The sequence below is a fragment of the Polistes dominula genome, unplaced genomic scaffold (genome assembly GCF_049000335.1).
Source record: "Polistes dominula isolate Pdom_NZ unplaced genomic scaffold, Pdom_raw_medaka contig_82, whole genome shotgun sequence".
Lineage (NCBI taxonomy): Eukaryota > Metazoa > Arthropoda > Insecta > Hymenoptera > Vespidae > Polistes > Polistes dominula.
In genome coordinates, this window is record NW_028301046.1 from 6,444,344 (window position 1) to 6,463,328 (window position 18,985).

The window sequence follows — 18,985 nt, forward strand, 5'->3', positions numbered from 1 at the left end:
CAGCGCGACCCATCGTGTGCTGGTGACACTAGACGTTAGGAACGCCTTCAACTCGGCCAGGTGGGTGGATATTCTGCAAGCGCTTAAAAACGCTTTCGGGGTTCCACCGTACTTGCTCCGGGTGGTGAAGGATTACCTATGAAACAGACGACTGACGTACGAGACGACAGAAGGACATACGACGAGACAGATCACCGCTGGGGTTGCCCAAGGATCTATCCTTGGACCGGACTTTTAGAACGCGACCTATGACAGCATGCTCAGACTGGAACTCCCGCTTGATGTATCTCTCGTCGCATACGCCGATGACGTAGCGGCGGTGATCGTGGAGCGGACTCCAGAACTGGCGCAGTTAAAACTGAACCAGACAATGAGACGAGTCGGACGTTGGATGACAGACCACGGACTGCAACTCGCGACGGAAAAGACAGAACTGCTGATCCTCACAAGGAGACGCATACAGACGAGACTACCCATGACGGTCGGGACAGAAACTATCGAGACCAAGGAGGAAGTCAAGTACCTGGGGGTAACCCTAGATACGAAGATGACCTTCTGGCCTCACATACAGAGGACAGCCCAGAAGGCGGCCGAAAGGATAAAATCCTTAAGTCGTCTGATGGCAAACATGAACGGACACAGACCAAGGAAACGGAGACTATTAATGTCGACAGCCCACTCAACCCTCCTGTACGGGGCAGAAGTCTGGGTAGATTCCCTAATGACGAAGAAGTATTGCCACGCAATGATGACGATACAAAGACAGAGCGCGCTGAGGATCGCCTGCTCCTACCGGACGGTCTCCGCGCAGGCCGTCCTGGTCGTGGCAGGCGTGATTCCCATAGACTTGCTTGCTTTTGAGCGCAAGAGGATCTACGGAAGAAGCGCAGACACGAGACGACAGGACGTAACATCGACAGAAAGAGACAATACTATGCGCGCGTGGCAACAGCGCTGGACGGAAGGAAGAACAGGCAACTGGACAAGACGACTTATTAAAGACCTGAGGCAGTGGAGAAACCGAGAATTCGGGGACGTAAACTTCTACGTCACGCAACTCCTGACAGGACACGGGTATTTTAGACAATACCTCCACAGAATGAACAGAGTACGGACACCAAACTGCACATACTGTGGACACGAACGAGACGATGCGAAACATACATTTTTCGCATGCGACCGCTGGACAGACTTCAGACGGAGACTCGAAACGACCGTGGGAGACATCACCCCTGACAACATTGTGGAACATGCTCCACGGAAAGGACTGGTGGCAACTAGTTGCCACATATACGGAGACTATACTAAGAAGGAAAAATGCGGATTGCTGCCTGACATGACGGACCCGACGCGAGACAACAGACGTACGACCGAATAACAAAACGATACACGGACAAGACCCCCAACTAGAAGTAATACTAAAGTAATCCCTGGTTAGGGGGAAACGCGGAAGACTACGCGGACAGAAGTAGATTTTCCCCTCGCCAGGACAAGGATGTATCGATGATCAGGGGAGGGGGGGGGGTTAGCAGATATGCGCCTTGTAGGAAAAGACGAGACGAGAGTTCAGCAAACGGGAGCGGGCTCTGCTTTTGACGTCGAGGGGCGACCCTCAGACTGCAAGTGCAGGGCCGACGCCTATGGTCTATAAAAGATTTGCCTTTACTTTTTGCCACGATAAAAAAAAAATAATAATAATAATAATATCGTAAAATATTATATGCATTTATAATTCCTCAATAGACCTTTTAACGTTAAGTTCAGCGCCTTGACCTTATTACCAGTGCAATTAAACGAAAAATTAATTGATGGTGCAACTTTAGTGCATCCCACAGTAGAAGCCCACAATTGTGTTCCGTTACGACGATGGTTGAAGTGCCATGGTCGTCCTCAAGGTGGAAATAGAGCTCAACTAATTGAGAGGTAAGGATAATAATTATATTAATACGAAGTTGATCTACATATATTATTAATTAAAGAATTACATATAATTATAAACAATAAAGTTTACGGTGTATATTAATTTTTAAAATTTTGTTAGGGTTAAAAACGCTTTTTATAACAGAGTTCCAATAGATCCAGGTCTTGATAAAAGAAAGTAGCTGAAGCTTCAAACACAGAAACAAAAAAATCATGAATCAACTTCCATTAGTTCGTGCCAAAAATTTCCTGACGTTTGGCATAAATTTCCATCCAAAAATTTACCCGAATCTTTTAATGAAGGATCCATTAACGATTTTTTGATTTCATCGTGAATTGTAGAAAAAAAGGACTGTAATTCTAGTGATGAAGAAAATGAGACAAGTATTATAGATTACAGCACAATTAAGCCATTGAAAAGAGGGAAGCTATATGTTGATAGTAACCATGTCACAGAAATCTTTGATGGCGTAATTTCTCAAAATATTTATTGTTTCAAAAGTAAAGTGAAAGCTTCCTACAAAGTAAAAAATAATTACTCGGTGCAAGTTATGATTAATTCTGACAGCGATAAAATTATGCGAGAAACATGTAAATGTAAAGCTTCAAGCTTAGGACGCTGTGCACATGTTGCTGCTCTTTTAGATATAGTGTTAATACAATGCAAAGAAGCTTTTAAAGAAAATGTTGCTTGCACAAGTCAGCTTTGTGCTTGGAATCAAGGATCCAAGAAAAAAGAAGCACACAAAGTTGACCACCAGTATAAAATCACAAATAATAATAATCATGATATTAATAATAATAAAGAAAAAAACAGTAGATCTCGGAATCTTTTAAATGTAGAACCAGATGTGGGAAAAACATTAAATTTTGTACATAAATTGCAAATGTTTAATCAACTGAAAAAACGTCCGAGTATATGGGAACTAATGATTACCCCTTTTTACGAAAATTATAAACTAGATTTAACAAGTGAAAATCAATCGGATTGTGATAAATGGTGATAATATAGAAAAATCCTAATTACAGCGTCAAAAAAAATATTTAAGCGTGAAAAAAATGAGGAACAAATCTTTAACTGGTTTAAATATCACTTGTGGGTGGATAAAAATTTTGGTAGTTTAGCATTGGCGTATGGTCGCGATCATGAAGAAATAGCACGGAATACATATACAAATTTTATTTCGCAGAATTTTGAGTTTAAAGTCACTCGCAGCGGCTTATGGGTAAATCCAAAATATCCAGGAATAGGATCTACCCCAGATGGACTTGTTACAGATGTACCTAACAAATCATATGGTTTGCTGGAAATTAAGTGTCCAAAGGTTTTAGAAAATATTGAACCAACAGATATACATACACTAACACCTCAACAAAGAAGTTCGTTCTGTTGTATCTTACAAACGCCGAAGTCAATGAAATTGAAAAGAAATCATCAGTATTATTATCATCAAATTCAGACGCAGATGGCAATAACCGGAAGACAATGGTGTAATTTTATGATATGGACCTCGAAAGGTTTTTATGTAGAACGAATTAAATACAATCCAAATTTTATAGAACCAGTATTGCATAACATAAGTATTTTCCATCAAAACATTTTGGCGCCAGAGTATTTCGAGATGCGTATTCCGCGAAATTTAGCGCCATTTGATTTATCTCTAAGCTTAAACTAAAGAAAAAGTTAATTATTTTACAATAATTATAGGTGACAGTAATTTTTATAATTCAACGACACTGTCATTTGTATTATTTTATTATTAATTCGCATTAATCGTATTAATTTATATTATTTATTTTTTTTAAATGATTTTAAATATTTATCTTGTTGTACCACTTTTGAGTGATTTATATGATTATTATTATATTAAAAGTAAATATATTTTTATATAAGTAAAGCTTTAATTAATAAGTACTAAAAATAATATACAATATTACTTAGAAGACTGTATAATTGTTACAAAGAAGATACAAAATTTAAAACATTTAAATATAAATATATTGATGTTAACTGAAAAGTGTATATTATTTACAATTGGTATTGGTAAGATAAACTCTTAATTTTTTAGCAAGTTATTATTGAACCAACGCAATTTTCACATCTTCCGTTTTAAATTATTTTCTCAAGTAAGCACAGACTATTTAATCAATAACAATCGGTGACTGGAAATTAACTAAGCAAGCACATACAAAAAGACTTTGGGACATCAGTGAACGTACACTTAAAGGTAGAACTTTCTGAAGGAATCGAAATTGTTTAATTCTTCCAATAACATGTTCAATGTAGATACGCTGTTTTGCCATCAGTTTTGTCTCCATTTCTTCTTGAGGTGATAATCTTTTCCTACCATTTAAAAACGGTGGTATATTTAAATAAGCTTGCTTCAATTCAACAATATCATGAACGGTAAATTCTCTATCTGCTAACACTAAATCTCCAGGTTCCAGGAAATCACAAATATTTGATTTAATAAATATTTCATGATCTGATATACTTCCTTCGAATAAATCTGATACAAAGCATACACCTCCATTAGGAGTACATCCAATTAGTGCTTTATAAGTAGTTCGAGCTTTGTACGAAGAGTATAAATTTCCTTGATGTTCAAAGTTTGATGGTGACTGACATTGAAATTCCGTATAATCTATAATAACTGTAATATTTTTAAAAAATTTTAAAGTTTTAGGTAAAGTTTCAGAAAGTGTTTTCTTTGATGGAAACATAAACAGCTTTAAATTGCATGTAAATTGATCGTATAAGTATTGTATCCAATATTTAATCGTTTTAGAAACTAGAGCTGTAGAAATTTCAAACCTGTAAGCTAAATCTTCAACTCAAGTACCAACGCGTAACTGGATAAGTACTAGAATCAATTGCTGTATTGATGTCAATTTTTGATGACTATTGTTACTTTTCTTCTGCTGATCAACTTCATTTAACACATTTTTATATTCCGGATTAACAAAATTGTATAAAATTACAATTTCTTGATACTCCAAGCTTGTGTAAAATTTACATTTTTTAATATTATTTTTGATAGACTCTTCAAATTTATCCATTGCTGAACTTTGACGTAGATTAACTTGAGTCCTTTTACTAGTCCGTTTTTTAATATCAATTTGAACGCCTTGGTTGCATATGATATTTGGCAATGTTTCATTTTCTGCAGGAATTTCTGCTAATGTTAAAATCTCACAGTTTTCACCGTGGCATCAGTAGTTCTTGAAAATTCAAAATTTTTATTTGGCAAGTTTAATTCTGGTGTAGGAATGAAATTTTGATTCAATGAAAATGCTGTTGTTTAACCATTTTGTCTTTCATCAATAAGGACATTATGGACAGTTGTACAATCTATGTTTTTTGCAGAATGGTTTGAATTTTCAATGCCTTGATTCCTTTCCTAAAACATTACAATAATTTAATTTTAGGTTTGTAGCAAACGTCATATTTTTTTTTTTTTTTGACAATTTTATAATTTATCCTGAAAGAAATTATTTTAAATAATTCACTTACGTCATTAATTTGTTCATATTTCTCGGCCAAGGAAGTCTTTGTCACTTTTACCTGCAAAAAAATTGATTACTTGAGGTTATATAGTGAGCTGTCACATTAACAATTAAATAGATTTAAATTACCTTGTTACTTAGTTTTTTATTTATACAACTGACGGGATCAGGATATTCTGTTGTTGGACCACTTTCTCCTTCAAAATGAAGTGAACAAATGTATGTGTCTTTATTTACATGATCAATCACTTCGAATCGATCATCACCGCGTCCACATCTTTTAACCCACAAATCACATTTAGCACATTTTGGACAAATTTTTATGTTTCTTTTTTGTTGATTTGATAAGTTTTCGACAATATTCGAAACAAGGCTTCGGGAAACTAATAAAATAATATAAATTCTCCAAGAATGATTTACTACGAGTATTACTCCGACATAATCCATAACAACAACGTTTCTTCGCAGTGATCCCAGAGATTTTAGTTTTTTGTTTTTTTTTTTTTAGTCATCAAGTTCAAAACCCTATCATGAAAACGATAAAAACGGCGGCCCACAGGGAGATGGAACACCGGATCGTTTACGGATCGTATACGGATCGTACGTGGTGGTGGTGGTAGGGGTGGTAGTGGTGGTGGGGGTGCACCTTTCCAAAATTTGTTGACTAAAAAAAAAAAAAAGGTCATCCAGTTTTCGAAATTCCAAATGGATCGTACGCCACGAATTTTGGATCGTACAGGGCCTCAAATTATCGTACGAATGGGATCGCTGTTTCTTCGCTCCTTTTCTTGCTATTAACATCATGTACATTGATTTCCTGCTTCACAGCATTATTTCAATATTTAATAATTATTAATAATTGAATATTTATTGATTATTAATAATTAATTACTAATTAAATTTTTTTTAATTACATTAAAAAAACATTGTATACACTGCTTATACACGTATAAAGTGCCCGAAAAACATGGCGAAACTTGAGGCATGCGCACAAAAAATTTTTAACTATTAACAGGTCTATGTTGATTTCAATATATTCAAAGTTATACTTTGTTAAAAAAATAAAATAGTAGGTTTCTTATATTTAACGGTGCAACAGGTTTTATTTCCGTCCTTTTCTTCGATAGTTTATCTTATCTTATAAAATATTTTATTCTTATAAAAGTAGTGCGATACGAGAATCCATAAGAGAAAGTCAAAGTGAACGGGACAATAACTCGGCATCCGCGTTGAGTCAGAAGTATATTATATAGAAAGATGAATCCGATGAAATATCTAACGTCATGTCTTGTAATGCTTTTCTTTTTCTACATTGATAATATTCAAGGTAAATTAAACATAGTATATACAATTCTTCAAAAAATATTTATTTAACAATCAGATCCTTTGATCAAATGTTCAAATTTCATTTTATTTTCTTACTCGCATTCGTTACTTTTTGACAACAGATTAATACTTCCTCGTTAATATTCTTTAATTTTTAATAATCTTTAATATTGTATCTATAGCCATTCGAATACAACAATATGATTTTGAAAAGAAATTTATTCATTTCAAGCGCGAAACCAGTTGAACTTTGCTCAATTATATTTCATTGTCGAGAAATTCGGAGAGAAAGGTGAATACCGTCGACATAAATTAAAGAAAATCAGGAACGTCATTGACATTTTCTATGCATTGATGAATAAAGATTATTTGACATTTTAACAGATTTTAAATCATTGTACTTAAATAAATACATTTTTTAAAGAACCTAATCTTTAGATTTATCAATTATCAATATATCTATTTTCATTTAATTATAATTTTTATTTAAATCTAATTGAAAAAAGTATATTTTGATATACGATGCAATTACAATATATAAACTTATATTGCTTTCGTATTAAATAAACATAAAAAGAATTAAAAAAAAAACACTAGTAATTTTGTTAGGAAAATAAATATTATTTTATCTATATTTTAATAACGTGTTTGATAAAATTTATGTGTTATATTATCGTAAGTCTAAGACTTTATAGTTATATTATATATTAAAAATTAGCGTATAATGATAATTCTACTAATAACACATCGTCTCGATGATAATCGTACTCGTGACGTTTTATTGTTGTTAATTATACAAAAGTGTTTATTGAAATTCCTAAAACTATAACATTTATCTATAGAGCTTGTAATAAAATATAATATTAATTAAAAGTATTACATTTTTTTCAATTTTTAGGTCAAGAAATTCCAAAGCACGGTAAGGTTGTTGCTTGTTATGTCGCTGGTTGGGCAAGGTATAGGCCTTCAAACGGTAAATTTACATTGGACAATTTAAAACCACAACATTGTACACATTTAATTTACGCTTTCGCGGGCCTGAATACAACCACTTGGGAAATAAAAAGTCTTGATACATGGGCTGATATAGAAGATGGTATTTTTTTAATTTAAATAAGATTCAGTCGAGGGCAATAGTAAGTGGATAACCATTTCTAGTGCCTGTCCACTTATTTTTGTCCCCGATTGTATATGTGTAAATATATATGAACATAAGCTTAATAAATATGACAATATATATTTTTTTCAGGAATCGGTAATTACCAAAAAATGTCAGATCTTCATAAAAATTATCCAGGATTAAAAGTTTCAATAGCTATTGGTGGTTGGAATGAAGGCAGTGAGAATTATTCTATTCTTGCTCAGGATGAAAACAAACGAAAAAGCTTCATTAATAGTATTTCAGAATTTCTTAAGTATGGAATTAATAATCTTTAGATATAATTTTTCTTTTATAATAATTTATATTCATATATACACGTATAATTTTTTTACGAAGAAAGTACAAATTTGATGGCGTCGATTTAGATTGGGAATTTCCTTCTGAACGAGGTGGTAATTCACAAGATAAAGACAATTTCTCCTTGTTGATTAAAGTAAGTATATTATTTTAATAATAATTATATATTATTAATATAAATACGATCATAAATAATAAATGCTTTTAATAATTGTAAAAATTACAATACAGTTCGATAAAATAACATAAGATATTATCTTACTATAAATTTTATCATCATCCTTCCAATACTGACTCATTCTTCAATGATGATGTCTTCATTCATTTAATGATTTCTTTTATATTTTTCTTAAATAGGAATTAAAACAACAGTTGCCTCAAAATTCTATATTAACTGCAGCTATAAGCGCAAATAAGAAAATAATCGACAAGGGATACAATATTTCATATATTTCAAAATACCTCGATTATATACACGTTATGACATATGATTATCATGGTTCATGGGATTTAAAAATTCTTCCGAATGCTCCATTATACAGCAATAATGATGAAAGCGTGGTAAATAATAATTTTCTTCGTTTTAATGTTTTCAAATAATTGATCAACATTCAAGTTAAGATTTATTTCAGCTAACAATCAAGGCGTTAATATTCCTGCTGTTAAATTAATTTTATTATCGGTATAAATGTTTTGTATCTTTTTTTAAGAATGCTACTGTGAGCTATTTACTACAGTTAGGAGCACCAGCTAAGAAACTCGTTCTAGGTTTACCAATGTACGGACGAACATATATTTCGAATACGAAAATTTCTCCAGGTGAAAATCCTACTGGAATGCCCTGTGGAAAAGATGGTTTTAATGGGTCTTATACTCGTCAAAATGGATTTATGGGTTATAACGAAGTATGTGGAATTATATCCGTTTTAAATACTAAACATGATTAATACTCCTTTTTTTATTTAAACTAATATATATTTTTGCATAGATCTGTGAAGAAGTAAAGGATAAGAAATGGATTTTCGGATGGGATAATGACAGTAATACACCATATGCAGTAAATGAAGACAGAGTAATTTTCTACGATGATTACATAAGTTTAAAAACGAAAGTAAGTTACAAAAAAATTCATAACGTTTATAGTTTATGCAACATAAATTTTAATATTTATATATACGTAAATATGTATGCATATGTTTAATTACCATCGTGAATTGAACATATACAAATGGCGTTCCATAAACTAGATGATCAAATTGCAAGGGTTTAATATATATATATATATATATGTATATTACAGTATATTACAGTTAGAAACAAATTTAATAATTTTTGCTCGATTTCCAGGCATTGTATGCTAAGGAAATGAATTTAGCTGGTGTGATGATTTGGAGCATCGATACCGATGATCATAATGGAATTTGCGGAACTGATTACATATTGATGAAATCTATCAATAAAGCTTTTATCAATAAAGTTTCTACCGATAAAACGTCTTCCCACAAAGTATCAATAGTACTTTATGCTATTGTTAATATTTTAATTTTTATATCATTATAATTCAAAAAAATTTTAAAACAGAAGACAATAAATTTTGTTTTCATATAGTTACTTAAATTACCCGCAAATTTGGCCATAAATGATACTATTTAAAATATATTGTATTGTGAATAAAGAAGAATATATATATTATATATACATATGTTTATGTGTGTATTATTTTACTGACTGTAGTAAATTCCTGTTTAACTAATCGAGTAGGCGGTAATAATAAACTCTTATTTACCTACAATCTAGTCGGAGATAGTAGATTCTTGTCTTATCAACTATTCCGTCGGTGACTGCTGATTCTAATCTGTTAAATTACACATAACATGCTGTAGTAATTATTTAAATTAACAATAGTACAATTGTTTAAAATTATGAAACAAATTAAAAACCTCTTTATAATCAAATAATTTCATTTTATTTTCATGCGTGCAGTTGTAGATAAAAATTTTCAAATGTAAATAATTGAGATCGAACGTTATGACAAAAAAAAGAACCTCGATAAGTTTCACGGTAACAGTGTTAGTTTACATTTATATTTCGAGCAAGAAATATCTCATTATTATCCGGTGTTATTTGTTACAAATTTGTTTTTGTTACAAATTACCCGGAAAGTTATGAAAACGCGGCAACGATCGACGGTCGAGCCGCCGATTACACGTATATTCATTTGCCTTTTTTCATACTCTTTCATATTACAATTGCATTTGCAATTATTAAAGTTTGTTTATTAATTTATTATGGACATTATACAAATATAATGTAAATGCTTATAATTTTTATTTTTTAATTTCTTTTTTTTTTAGAATAGATTCGATAGTTGTCATCATCAAGGATTTAGATATTTTTTATGACAGAACAGATATCTTTCAATTAATGAAATGTAGAAAGATCTTCTTCTTCTTCTTTTTCAAATTCTTTGATCTTCTTTATCTTTTCTCCTTATTTTATTCAATTTATCATATAGTTACAAAAATCTTTCAGAATTATTAACCTGAAACTTTCTCTGATATTTTATTCGTACTGACATACAAATTTGCGTCACAGCCTGTCTGTGAAAGGAGCTTAATATCTGTGATCGTACGATTTTTTAGAAACTTTTTACATAAGGGTTCAGTTATTATTAATTCTGAAGCTTCCTGCGCAGTTAATTTATCCAAAATATAGCGAGGAATTTTTATTTTCCCGATCAAATTTTTATTTACCTATTTGAGATTGAAAATATCGAATAAATTGAAATTTATAAAATTTATTAATCTAATGTGTATCTGTACGTGCATATGTAAACTTCCTATAAAAAGAATAAAATAAACTTACATGAATTTTCATTTCCATCTTATAATCCATATCTATTTCAGGCCACTTTTGATCTAATACATCTTTATCCAATAGAACTTCCTCTTTATTCATAAGATGATTCGATACAGAACAAAATGCAGTCCATAATTCTGAAGCGAAATGTGGAGCTAACGGTGCAAGCATAATTATTTGTACAGCTAATGCTCGTTCATATTCACGACTTTTTAATTTGCACTCGCTGCATACTTTTTGTAGACTGAAAATTTCAAAATATAGTAATTAAAATTTAGTAATATTTCATATACTATATTTGATAATTAAGACCTTCTTATATTAATATTAACTTACCTATTTGTAAGTCCTTGCATTCTAGATATTGCAATGCTTATCTGCTGCGATTCTGTGATATTAAAAGTAACTTTTTTTAGAAAATAATTTCTACTATCAAACATGTATTCATCATCCTTAACATATTTAGGATCAGTAGGTGCTTTCTGAAGTTCTTCTAATGATAAATGTTCTCTCATTTTAATAAATTCTTTTAGGATCTTCCATATACGATTTTGCCAGTTTTGTATACCGCGAATAGCTGATAAACATAAAATGCGATTATAAGTACATACAAATTATATCATTTTTTTAATATAATGCGAGTTATACTACTTTAATATCATCACTTAATAGTTTTCGGATATTAGCTTAGAAATCTCTTAACACTTAGGATAGTCCACAGCTTGTTATTTTAAAACGTTTATAAAACTTTATAAATTTATATGAGTTCATTATGATTACAGACCGTATATGCGGTGTTAAGCCATTGACTTCCTAGGTATAGCCGGTTTTGAGAAAATTAGGGTTAAAGTTTTACTAGTATTCCTATACTATTTCTTTAAATCAAATATCAATCAAGGTTGTAGCGTAACGCGTATCAGCATAGATTTGTAATTGATAAATCGCTGGATGGAGTCTTATTGGGCTGATTTATTTAATTTATTTCTATTATATTTTATGTAATTCATAATTATTAATTATAATATTTGCGTACTAAAGAATTTTATATACTAATTTTTCGATAAAATAGAAACATTTTTAAATAGAAGAAACTTGATACGCGTTCTGTAAAAAAAATACACCATACTTGCTATTATATTTCTAATAAAAATAATATAACATGATTGTTATTAATTGGCATTAGGAACTCGACAGTTCGCTGCGGCGACAGTGGTCGGTTAAAAGTTAAGAAAAGATTGTATTATTTGATCTATAATAATTATAATAATAAATAATATATATATATACCATTAATATTTATGATATATAAATAATATATGATATTAATTATAATATAGGGGTTAATTATATATATATTTAAAATACATACTGTCGGTGGACCAATTTCTATGCGAAGTTGGAGCTACATCGGCTAATATTAATAATCTAGTTGTATCTATACCATAGGATTTTAAAAGTTCAAGAGGATCAATTCCATTGTGTTTTGATTTAGACATTTTTTCCCAAGTAACTGTTACAAGTCTCCCAGTACTTTTTTCTGTATACTTGTTATCCTTTTCATTTTTAATAACGTCACTTTCTTTTATATACTGTCCAGTATCAGATATTCGATAAGTTTTCCCCATTACCATACCCTGTACGAGAAGTTGCCTAAATGGCTCACGGGTCGGAACAAGACCCTCCTCGTATAAAAAGTGGTTCATAAATCGAGCATAATATAAATGAAGCATAGCTGCAATCGTATGAAAAATAGATTAAGAAATATATGAGATATGAACAAACCAATCAAATTCAACATTTGAACTTACCATGTTCCTTTCCACCTATATATAAATCAACAGGTAAAGATTTTTTGACTTTTTCCGTGGAAAATATTTCTTCTTTATTTTTTGCATCAATGTATCTTAGAAAGTACCAACAACTATCTACAAAAGTATCCATTGTATCAGCTTCTCTGATTGCATGATTACCACATTTTGGACACACAGTCTCTAACCATTCTTTGGCATCGAGTAAAGTAAAATGACTTTTTTCTTTCAAGTTAAAATTAATGTTTGGCAATGTAACAGGTAGCTGACTGCGTGGCACAGGTTGAATACCACAATTTTGACAATGTACAATTGGAATAGGCGTGCCCCAATATCTTTGTCTAGAAATCAGCCAATCCTTTAATTTAGAACTTACTGCATATCCACCAATATTCCATTTCTTTGCTTTAATTAATACGTCATTAAGCTCATTCTGCAGTTCTAAATGAGAACGTATATTGTGTCGTTGGAATGGAATTTTCACAGATTCGGCAAATTCGTAATCTTCCATGGAAGCAGAAGGAATACCCAAATAATTATCTCTTAATTGTGGAAAAACCAATTCTTTTGATATAAATATAGGCAATTCTTGTTCAGTAAAAGGATTTATTATAGTAGCTTTCAGTTTTTTAGTCGTTGCGTTAACACTTTCAGTATATTGTTGTTGATTTAATATATTACTAGGAGAAATAACAACGAATTTTGCAAATTTGACAAATTCTGGCTTATCAGTCCATAAATTTATAATTTCAGGAAATTCAGAGATATCCGAAACTAATTTAAAATCAAAACTTACACCATTACAATTACCTATCCAATTTTGTTGAATTTTTATAATATCTTTCCATTCTTTTAACGTCGGATCATTTAATCCGTCCAATAAAGACCTGTAATATAATAAAAACATTGTATTTCATTACATTTGTTTTTTTCTCTTAAAATAGTATTACTATGAACATACTTTGCGAAAGCTGTAGTTCTGATAAACCATTGCTTTAATAATTTCTTTTCTACTGTAGCTCCAGACCTCCAAGACTTATTATTTATATCAACTTGTTCTTCTGCTAGTACAGTCTTGTCAATAGGATCCCAATTAACGTATTCTTCTTTTCGATAAACTAAACCTTTTTCAAAAAGTTTTAAAAATAATTCTTGAGTCCATCTATAATATTCAGAATCGCAAGTCGAAATTTCTCGGTTCCAATCGAATGAAAAATTAAGAGCATTTAATTGTTTGCGCATTGTATTTATATTACTCCTAGTCCATTCGCTAGGATCGATTTGATGTTTAATAGCTGCATTTTCAGCAGGTAGACCAAATGCATCCCATCCCATAGGGTGAATCACATTTTTACCTAAAACAAATAGTGAGTGTCATTTTATCAGTTCTTAATTATTATTTATATAGGATGTCTGTGGTTCCTTCAATTAAATAATGTCAATGTGTTCTATACGCTCTGTCACTTTAGTTGCGTTCTCTCATTCCTCTCATTACTGATTTATTATTTTTTTATTATAGAGAAATGACAATTTGATAGTATTCTTATTGATTTTACCTGCCATTCTATAAAAACGTGCTATAACATCACTGATGGTGTAAACTCTGACATGACCCATATGAAGATTTCCAGAAGGATAAGGAAACATGGAAAGGACATAAAACTTATCCTTTTTATTATCATTTTCATCATATAAATTGAAATTAACTTTCTTCTTCCAATGTAACTCTATTTTATTTTTTGTATTTGTATCGAAATTGTCATCCTGAAAACTATATGTATTGAAATTTTAAATATAAATTAACTAACACATATTTTACTATTAAAATGAAATTTAAATATGGGTTACAAAGCAATACATGTAAATTAAGAGATATTGAAGAAGTTTAATATTACCTTCAGTGAACAAATACCAGTAGAGGCTCGTCTTTTTATAAATCTTTGAAAAAAGTATTCATCTCGATTTTTTAAAATCGGTTTTAATAAATTTATCAAACTGTACTTCATGTTTTGTTTTCTTAATTTATTAATTAGCATTATGAGACAATTGTAGCACAATCAAAACTTATTTTAATACAATTTAACATCAATAAAGTGAAGTTTCTTTACACCATAAGTATAACCTATAGGGACCGTGCGTCTAGGGATCCTATAGGAGGAATGCGCCATGTACATTGCTGGGGGACCGGAACTCGATTTTGCGAGCGAATGATTTAAACATTGAAATAATTATGAAATAATGAATTGCATCAAATACAGAAAACAAAGAACTATATTTAATGATAATTAAAAATTTATATTAAAATAGAATAGGTTACACAAAAAAATTATTATAAATTCAAGCGGTCCCCCAAAATTTTCAGCCAATGGCACATGAGCTGAATATGAATGGCGCATCCCTCCTACAGGATCCCTATGCGTCTAGACTTTTACGCCACTCATTTATATATCGTAAATTTCGAAAAAGCAATTTTTTGATTGGCTACAGTCATGTTTCTTAGCCACATAGTCATACAATAGTCAGATATAGTCAGATAGCCAGGAAAAAAGACGAAAAAAAGGAGAAAAAAGCGAAAAAAAGGACGAATACAACAAACCAAAGACTAAAAAAAAAAAAGAAAAAAAAGGGTATCAAGTTTGCTAAGATATACATTTTTACTTTTTTTTGCAGTATTAGAATCCAAAAAAATCTGGAATTTCAGAAAATCGGATCTGATTTTTTTATGCGTACGATAATTTTACTGAAAACCCGATAATTTTACGGCACTGTGTCGATCAGGCAAGCTAAAGTTTTTGGGATCACTGGTCAGCACTGAGCAGGTGCGGGACGCCACAGATTCAATTAAGTTTGATTTGATAAAAGGCATTACAGTATTTTGAAATTTCAAAACAACTTGTAGGAATTTCTACAATTTTGATAAATACAATTATCTACTATATATATTATATTTACAATTATTTTAATCATTCGTACAATTTGTTTTTAATTTCCAATATTAGTAAATCAACTAAGATTCCTGAGTATTATATCTTCATAACTAACCACAGCCGTTATTTATACATACTAAAGATAAACATGGCTGCGCGTTACATCGGAAGTTGTCCCCCAAAATTTTCAGCTAATAGCAACCCCAGCAATATGTATGGCGCGTCCTTCCTTCAGGATCCCTAGTTACGGCGCGATCTAAGCGCCACAGCGTTTTTGACAATCTAACTAGTATTTTATTCATGCGATAATAAAATAACATGAGCTCATGCCTCAAATGAATTCCACTCATCCTTAACTTTATAACTAGTATTACTAAACAACTCTAATCAAATTAATCTTCATATTCATAATATAATAAATTAAATAATTAATAAACGTGTAAGAACTTATAACTTAGTATTAATACAACTAAACATTTTTTTTAGTTTATAAAATTCGCATGTATACTTGTAATAAGAAGGTTTATTTTAGTTTGGAAAAAAAAGTATAGATCAGTGGTTCCCAGTCCTTTTTGTTCTATCGTCCCCTTTCCAGAAAAAATATTACTTATCACCACCTTGAAAGTTAATTTTCTGGTTTTCCTTTTTTTTTAGTAACTCAAAAAAGAAAATTCATCGCTCTCCCTCCCTTCCCACAAATGCACCTGTAACCATCATCGCCCCCATGAATCGCTTCATCGCTCACAAGGAGACGATATCGCCCACTTTGGGAACTACTGGGTTTAGACTCTTCCGTTGAAAGTTCCTTTTCCGGGTTTGAATTGCACAGAAGAAGGAGTGAAAATTTTGTCGGATATTGAATCTTTCTTAAATGTAAGCATCTTTTAATACTTGATATAAAAAAAGTTATTTCCGATATTTTCTTTTTTATACTATTATATTTATTTATCTATGTATGTTTATATGTTTAATTTAAAATTATTATACTTTCGTGTTGTGTATTGATCATTGAGAAAGAGGTTAGGAATATTAATGCATATTGTAATTACTATTATAAATATAATTATAATTGATTTATAATAGTAAACAAATTTTTCATATTAATAAATAAGTATTTTTATTTTGTATTTTTTATTTCATATTTTTTATTTCATTTTAATATTATATTTATATATAGATGTGTTCTAACATTCAACAAATTTAATATTGATATGCATGTATATTCGATATACAGTAAATGTTTATCGCTTTATTAATAACTAATTAAGCAATATTATATAGGAGAAGCATATTCCTGTCATAGCATTAATTTCAATATTTTTAACAATTACAGTTTTACAATGGGGAAACGTAATAATATGATCCCTAATGGGCACTTCCATAAAGATTGGCAACGGTTTGTAAAAACTTGGTTTAATCAACCTGCAAGAAAATATCGTCGTAGACAAAATCGAATAAAGAAAGCTCGTGCAGTTGCACCAAGGTAATTATCGATAGTTTAATGATATATCATATAATATATAATTACTATTACTGTAACTAATATTTGAATAGTATTGAGTTTTTATTAACATTTCGTTCACAATTGCTCACACATTTTTGTGATGCTACTGTTATTTAAACTAATTCTTCACAAATATTGCTAGCCCCAGGCAACATTTGACTGCATAGACGTGTAGCCATTAAAGTGTTAATAAAGTATTATTAATATTTTATCATTTAACACATTAAACACTATACTAGTCGCTTTGCTAAGCCTTACACTTTTAATGTAACTACAATCAACTATTGTTATAATTATATTTTAAATGTTTATTTGCTCTATGTAATTGGTCTTGTTTAGTATAAAAAAAAATTAATTTTCAGTATTAAATGACTATTTGTGAAAAATATTGTATGCATTTTAATAATTTATGTATTTTAGGCCTGTCAAGCTTTTAAGACCTATTGTGCATTGCCCAACATTTCGGTATCATACTAAGGTTAGGGCTGGCAAAGGTTTTACCCTTCAAGAACTTAAAGCTTCTGGTTTAAACAAGAGATATGCTAGAACAATTGGAATTGCTGTCGATCCAAGAAGACGCAATAAATCCATTGAGTCTTTGCAAGTAAATGCTCAGAGGCTGAAAGAGTACAAAAATAAATTAATCCTCTTCCCCATAAATGAAAAGAAGGTATGTTTATTAATATAAAATATTTTTATTAAAATAGTCGCTAAAGATTTTTATATTCGGATAACGAATACCTCACAGAACAAACATGAGAAGAAGTAGCAGTATGTGTGTAAGCTTTATAGAATAGTACAGTGTGTAATCAAGTAACGAACATTGTCTGAACGGATCGTGTTTGTTAATCACTTACGATTGTATTTGTATGTTATATATTTATGATATATACTAGATATATTGATTAACAAATATGAAATTTTTAGTGAGCCATTAGCTTCACTTTTTTTTACAAATTTCATACTTGAAAACCCAATATACTTTCAATAGTTATGCTTACTGCAACTTGGACAGTTATGCACTTACAAGCTACTACACTCATGGTTTCCATTAAATCTTCTGTCTTATTATCTTTATTTATTTATAGTACTATTTTTTTTTGTATTTTTATATAAAAAATCTACTGAAACAACAAAAGTGATAAAAGTAAAAACCAATTAAAAATTTCAATTGTCCAGATCTTTTATAAATATAATAATAATATTCTATTTTTATTAATTAATAGCCTAAGAAGGGTGATGCAACTGAAGAAGAGATGAAAACGGCTAAGCAAATGAAAGGTGAAATTATACCTATTCAACGTCAACCATCTATGAAAGTGAAAAAACATGTTATTAGCGAAGATGAAAAGAAATTCTCTGCTTATATAACATTACGTAAAGCTAGAGCAGATGCTAGATTAGTGGGAATAAGAGCAAAGCGCGTTAAAGATGCTACAGAGAATCCTGATGATGTTACCAAGATTGGAAAAGACAAAAAAACTAAGAAGTAATCTTATTTTGTTTTTTTTTATAGAAATGTAAACAAAAATAAATAACTTCTACTATAATTTTTATTTTATAAAAAATATTTACTTATATGCACACCACCATCATATAATAATACTAGTAAATTACATTTTTATGTTTAATTACTTTAATGTAAATATTTAAATTAAAAGAATAGGCCCAAAAC

The 18,985-nt window shown here is 30.5% G+C and overlaps 4 protein-coding genes across 6 annotated transcripts; 2 read left to right on the forward strand and 2 right to left on the reverse strand.

Annotated features, from left to right (window-relative positions):
- Positions 1-1,947: 1,947 nt before the first annotated feature.
- Positions 1,948-6,175, reverse strand: LOC107068131 (uncharacterized). 2 transcript variants are annotated; one of them, XM_015324229.2, is made up of 3 exons: positions 5,557-6,175; positions 5,435-5,485; positions 1,948-5,321 (listed from the first exon to the last, which is right to left on the reverse strand). In XM_015324229.2, the coding sequence occupies exon 3, from the start codon at positions 4,642-4,644 to the stop codon at positions 4,063-4,065; it is 582 nt and encodes a 193-aa protein (XP_015179715.2). In that variant the 5' UTR covers positions 4,645-5,321; positions 5,435-5,485; positions 5,557-6,175; the 3' UTR covers positions 1,948-4,062. The 2 variants fall into 2 exon arrangements, with proteins under 2 accessions (XP_015179715.2, XP_089031396.1); XM_089175270.1 differs by having other exon boundaries at positions 5,164-5,321.
- A 62-nt stretch (positions 6,176-6,237) lies between these two features.
- LOC107068130 (putative chitinase 2) lies at positions 6,238-9,914 on the forward strand. Its single transcript, XM_015324228.2, has 9 exons — positions 6,238-6,496; positions 6,593-6,754; positions 7,652-7,849; positions 8,003-8,168; positions 8,252-8,348; positions 8,570-8,773; positions 8,923-9,117; positions 9,201-9,323; positions 9,560-9,914. Exons 2-9 carry the CDS (start codon positions 6,685-6,687, stop codon positions 9,770-9,772), a joined length of 1,266 nt encoding a protein of 421 aa, XP_015179714.2. The 5' UTR covers positions 6,238-6,496; positions 6,593-6,684; the 3' UTR covers positions 9,773-9,914.
- Positions 9,915-10,155: 241 nt separating this feature from the next.
- Positions 10,156-15,289, reverse strand: LeuRS-m (Leucyl-tRNA synthetase, mitochondrial). Of its 2 annotated transcripts, none has more exons than XM_015324222.2 (8): positions 14,775-15,289; positions 14,436-14,643; positions 13,841-14,234; positions 12,880-13,766; positions 12,441-12,803; positions 11,408-11,648; positions 11,078-11,315; positions 10,156-10,965 (listed from the first exon to the last, which is right to left on the reverse strand). In XM_015324222.2, the coding sequence occupies exons 1-8, from the start codon at positions 14,913-14,915 to the stop codon at positions 10,750-10,752; spliced, it is 2,688 nt and encodes an 895-aa protein (XP_015179708.1). In that variant the 5' UTR covers positions 14,916-15,289; the 3' UTR covers positions 10,156-10,749. The 2 variants fall into 2 exon arrangements, with proteins under 2 accessions (XP_015179708.1, XP_015179709.1); XM_015324223.2 differs by having other exon boundaries at positions 14,436-14,650; positions 14,775-14,916.
- An 839-nt stretch (positions 15,290-16,128) lies between these two features.
- On the forward strand, positions 16,129-18,860 carry RpL13 (ribosomal protein L13). Its single transcript, XM_015324221.2, has 5 exons — positions 16,129-16,245; positions 16,461-16,679; positions 17,140-17,289; positions 17,731-17,980; positions 18,537-18,860. Exons 3-5 carry the CDS (start codon positions 17,147-17,149, stop codon positions 18,801-18,803), a joined length of 660 nt encoding a protein of 219 aa, XP_015179707.1. The 5' UTR covers positions 16,129-16,245; positions 16,461-16,679; positions 17,140-17,146; the 3' UTR covers positions 18,804-18,860.
- The last annotated feature ends 125 nt before the right edge of the window (positions 18,861-18,985 follow it).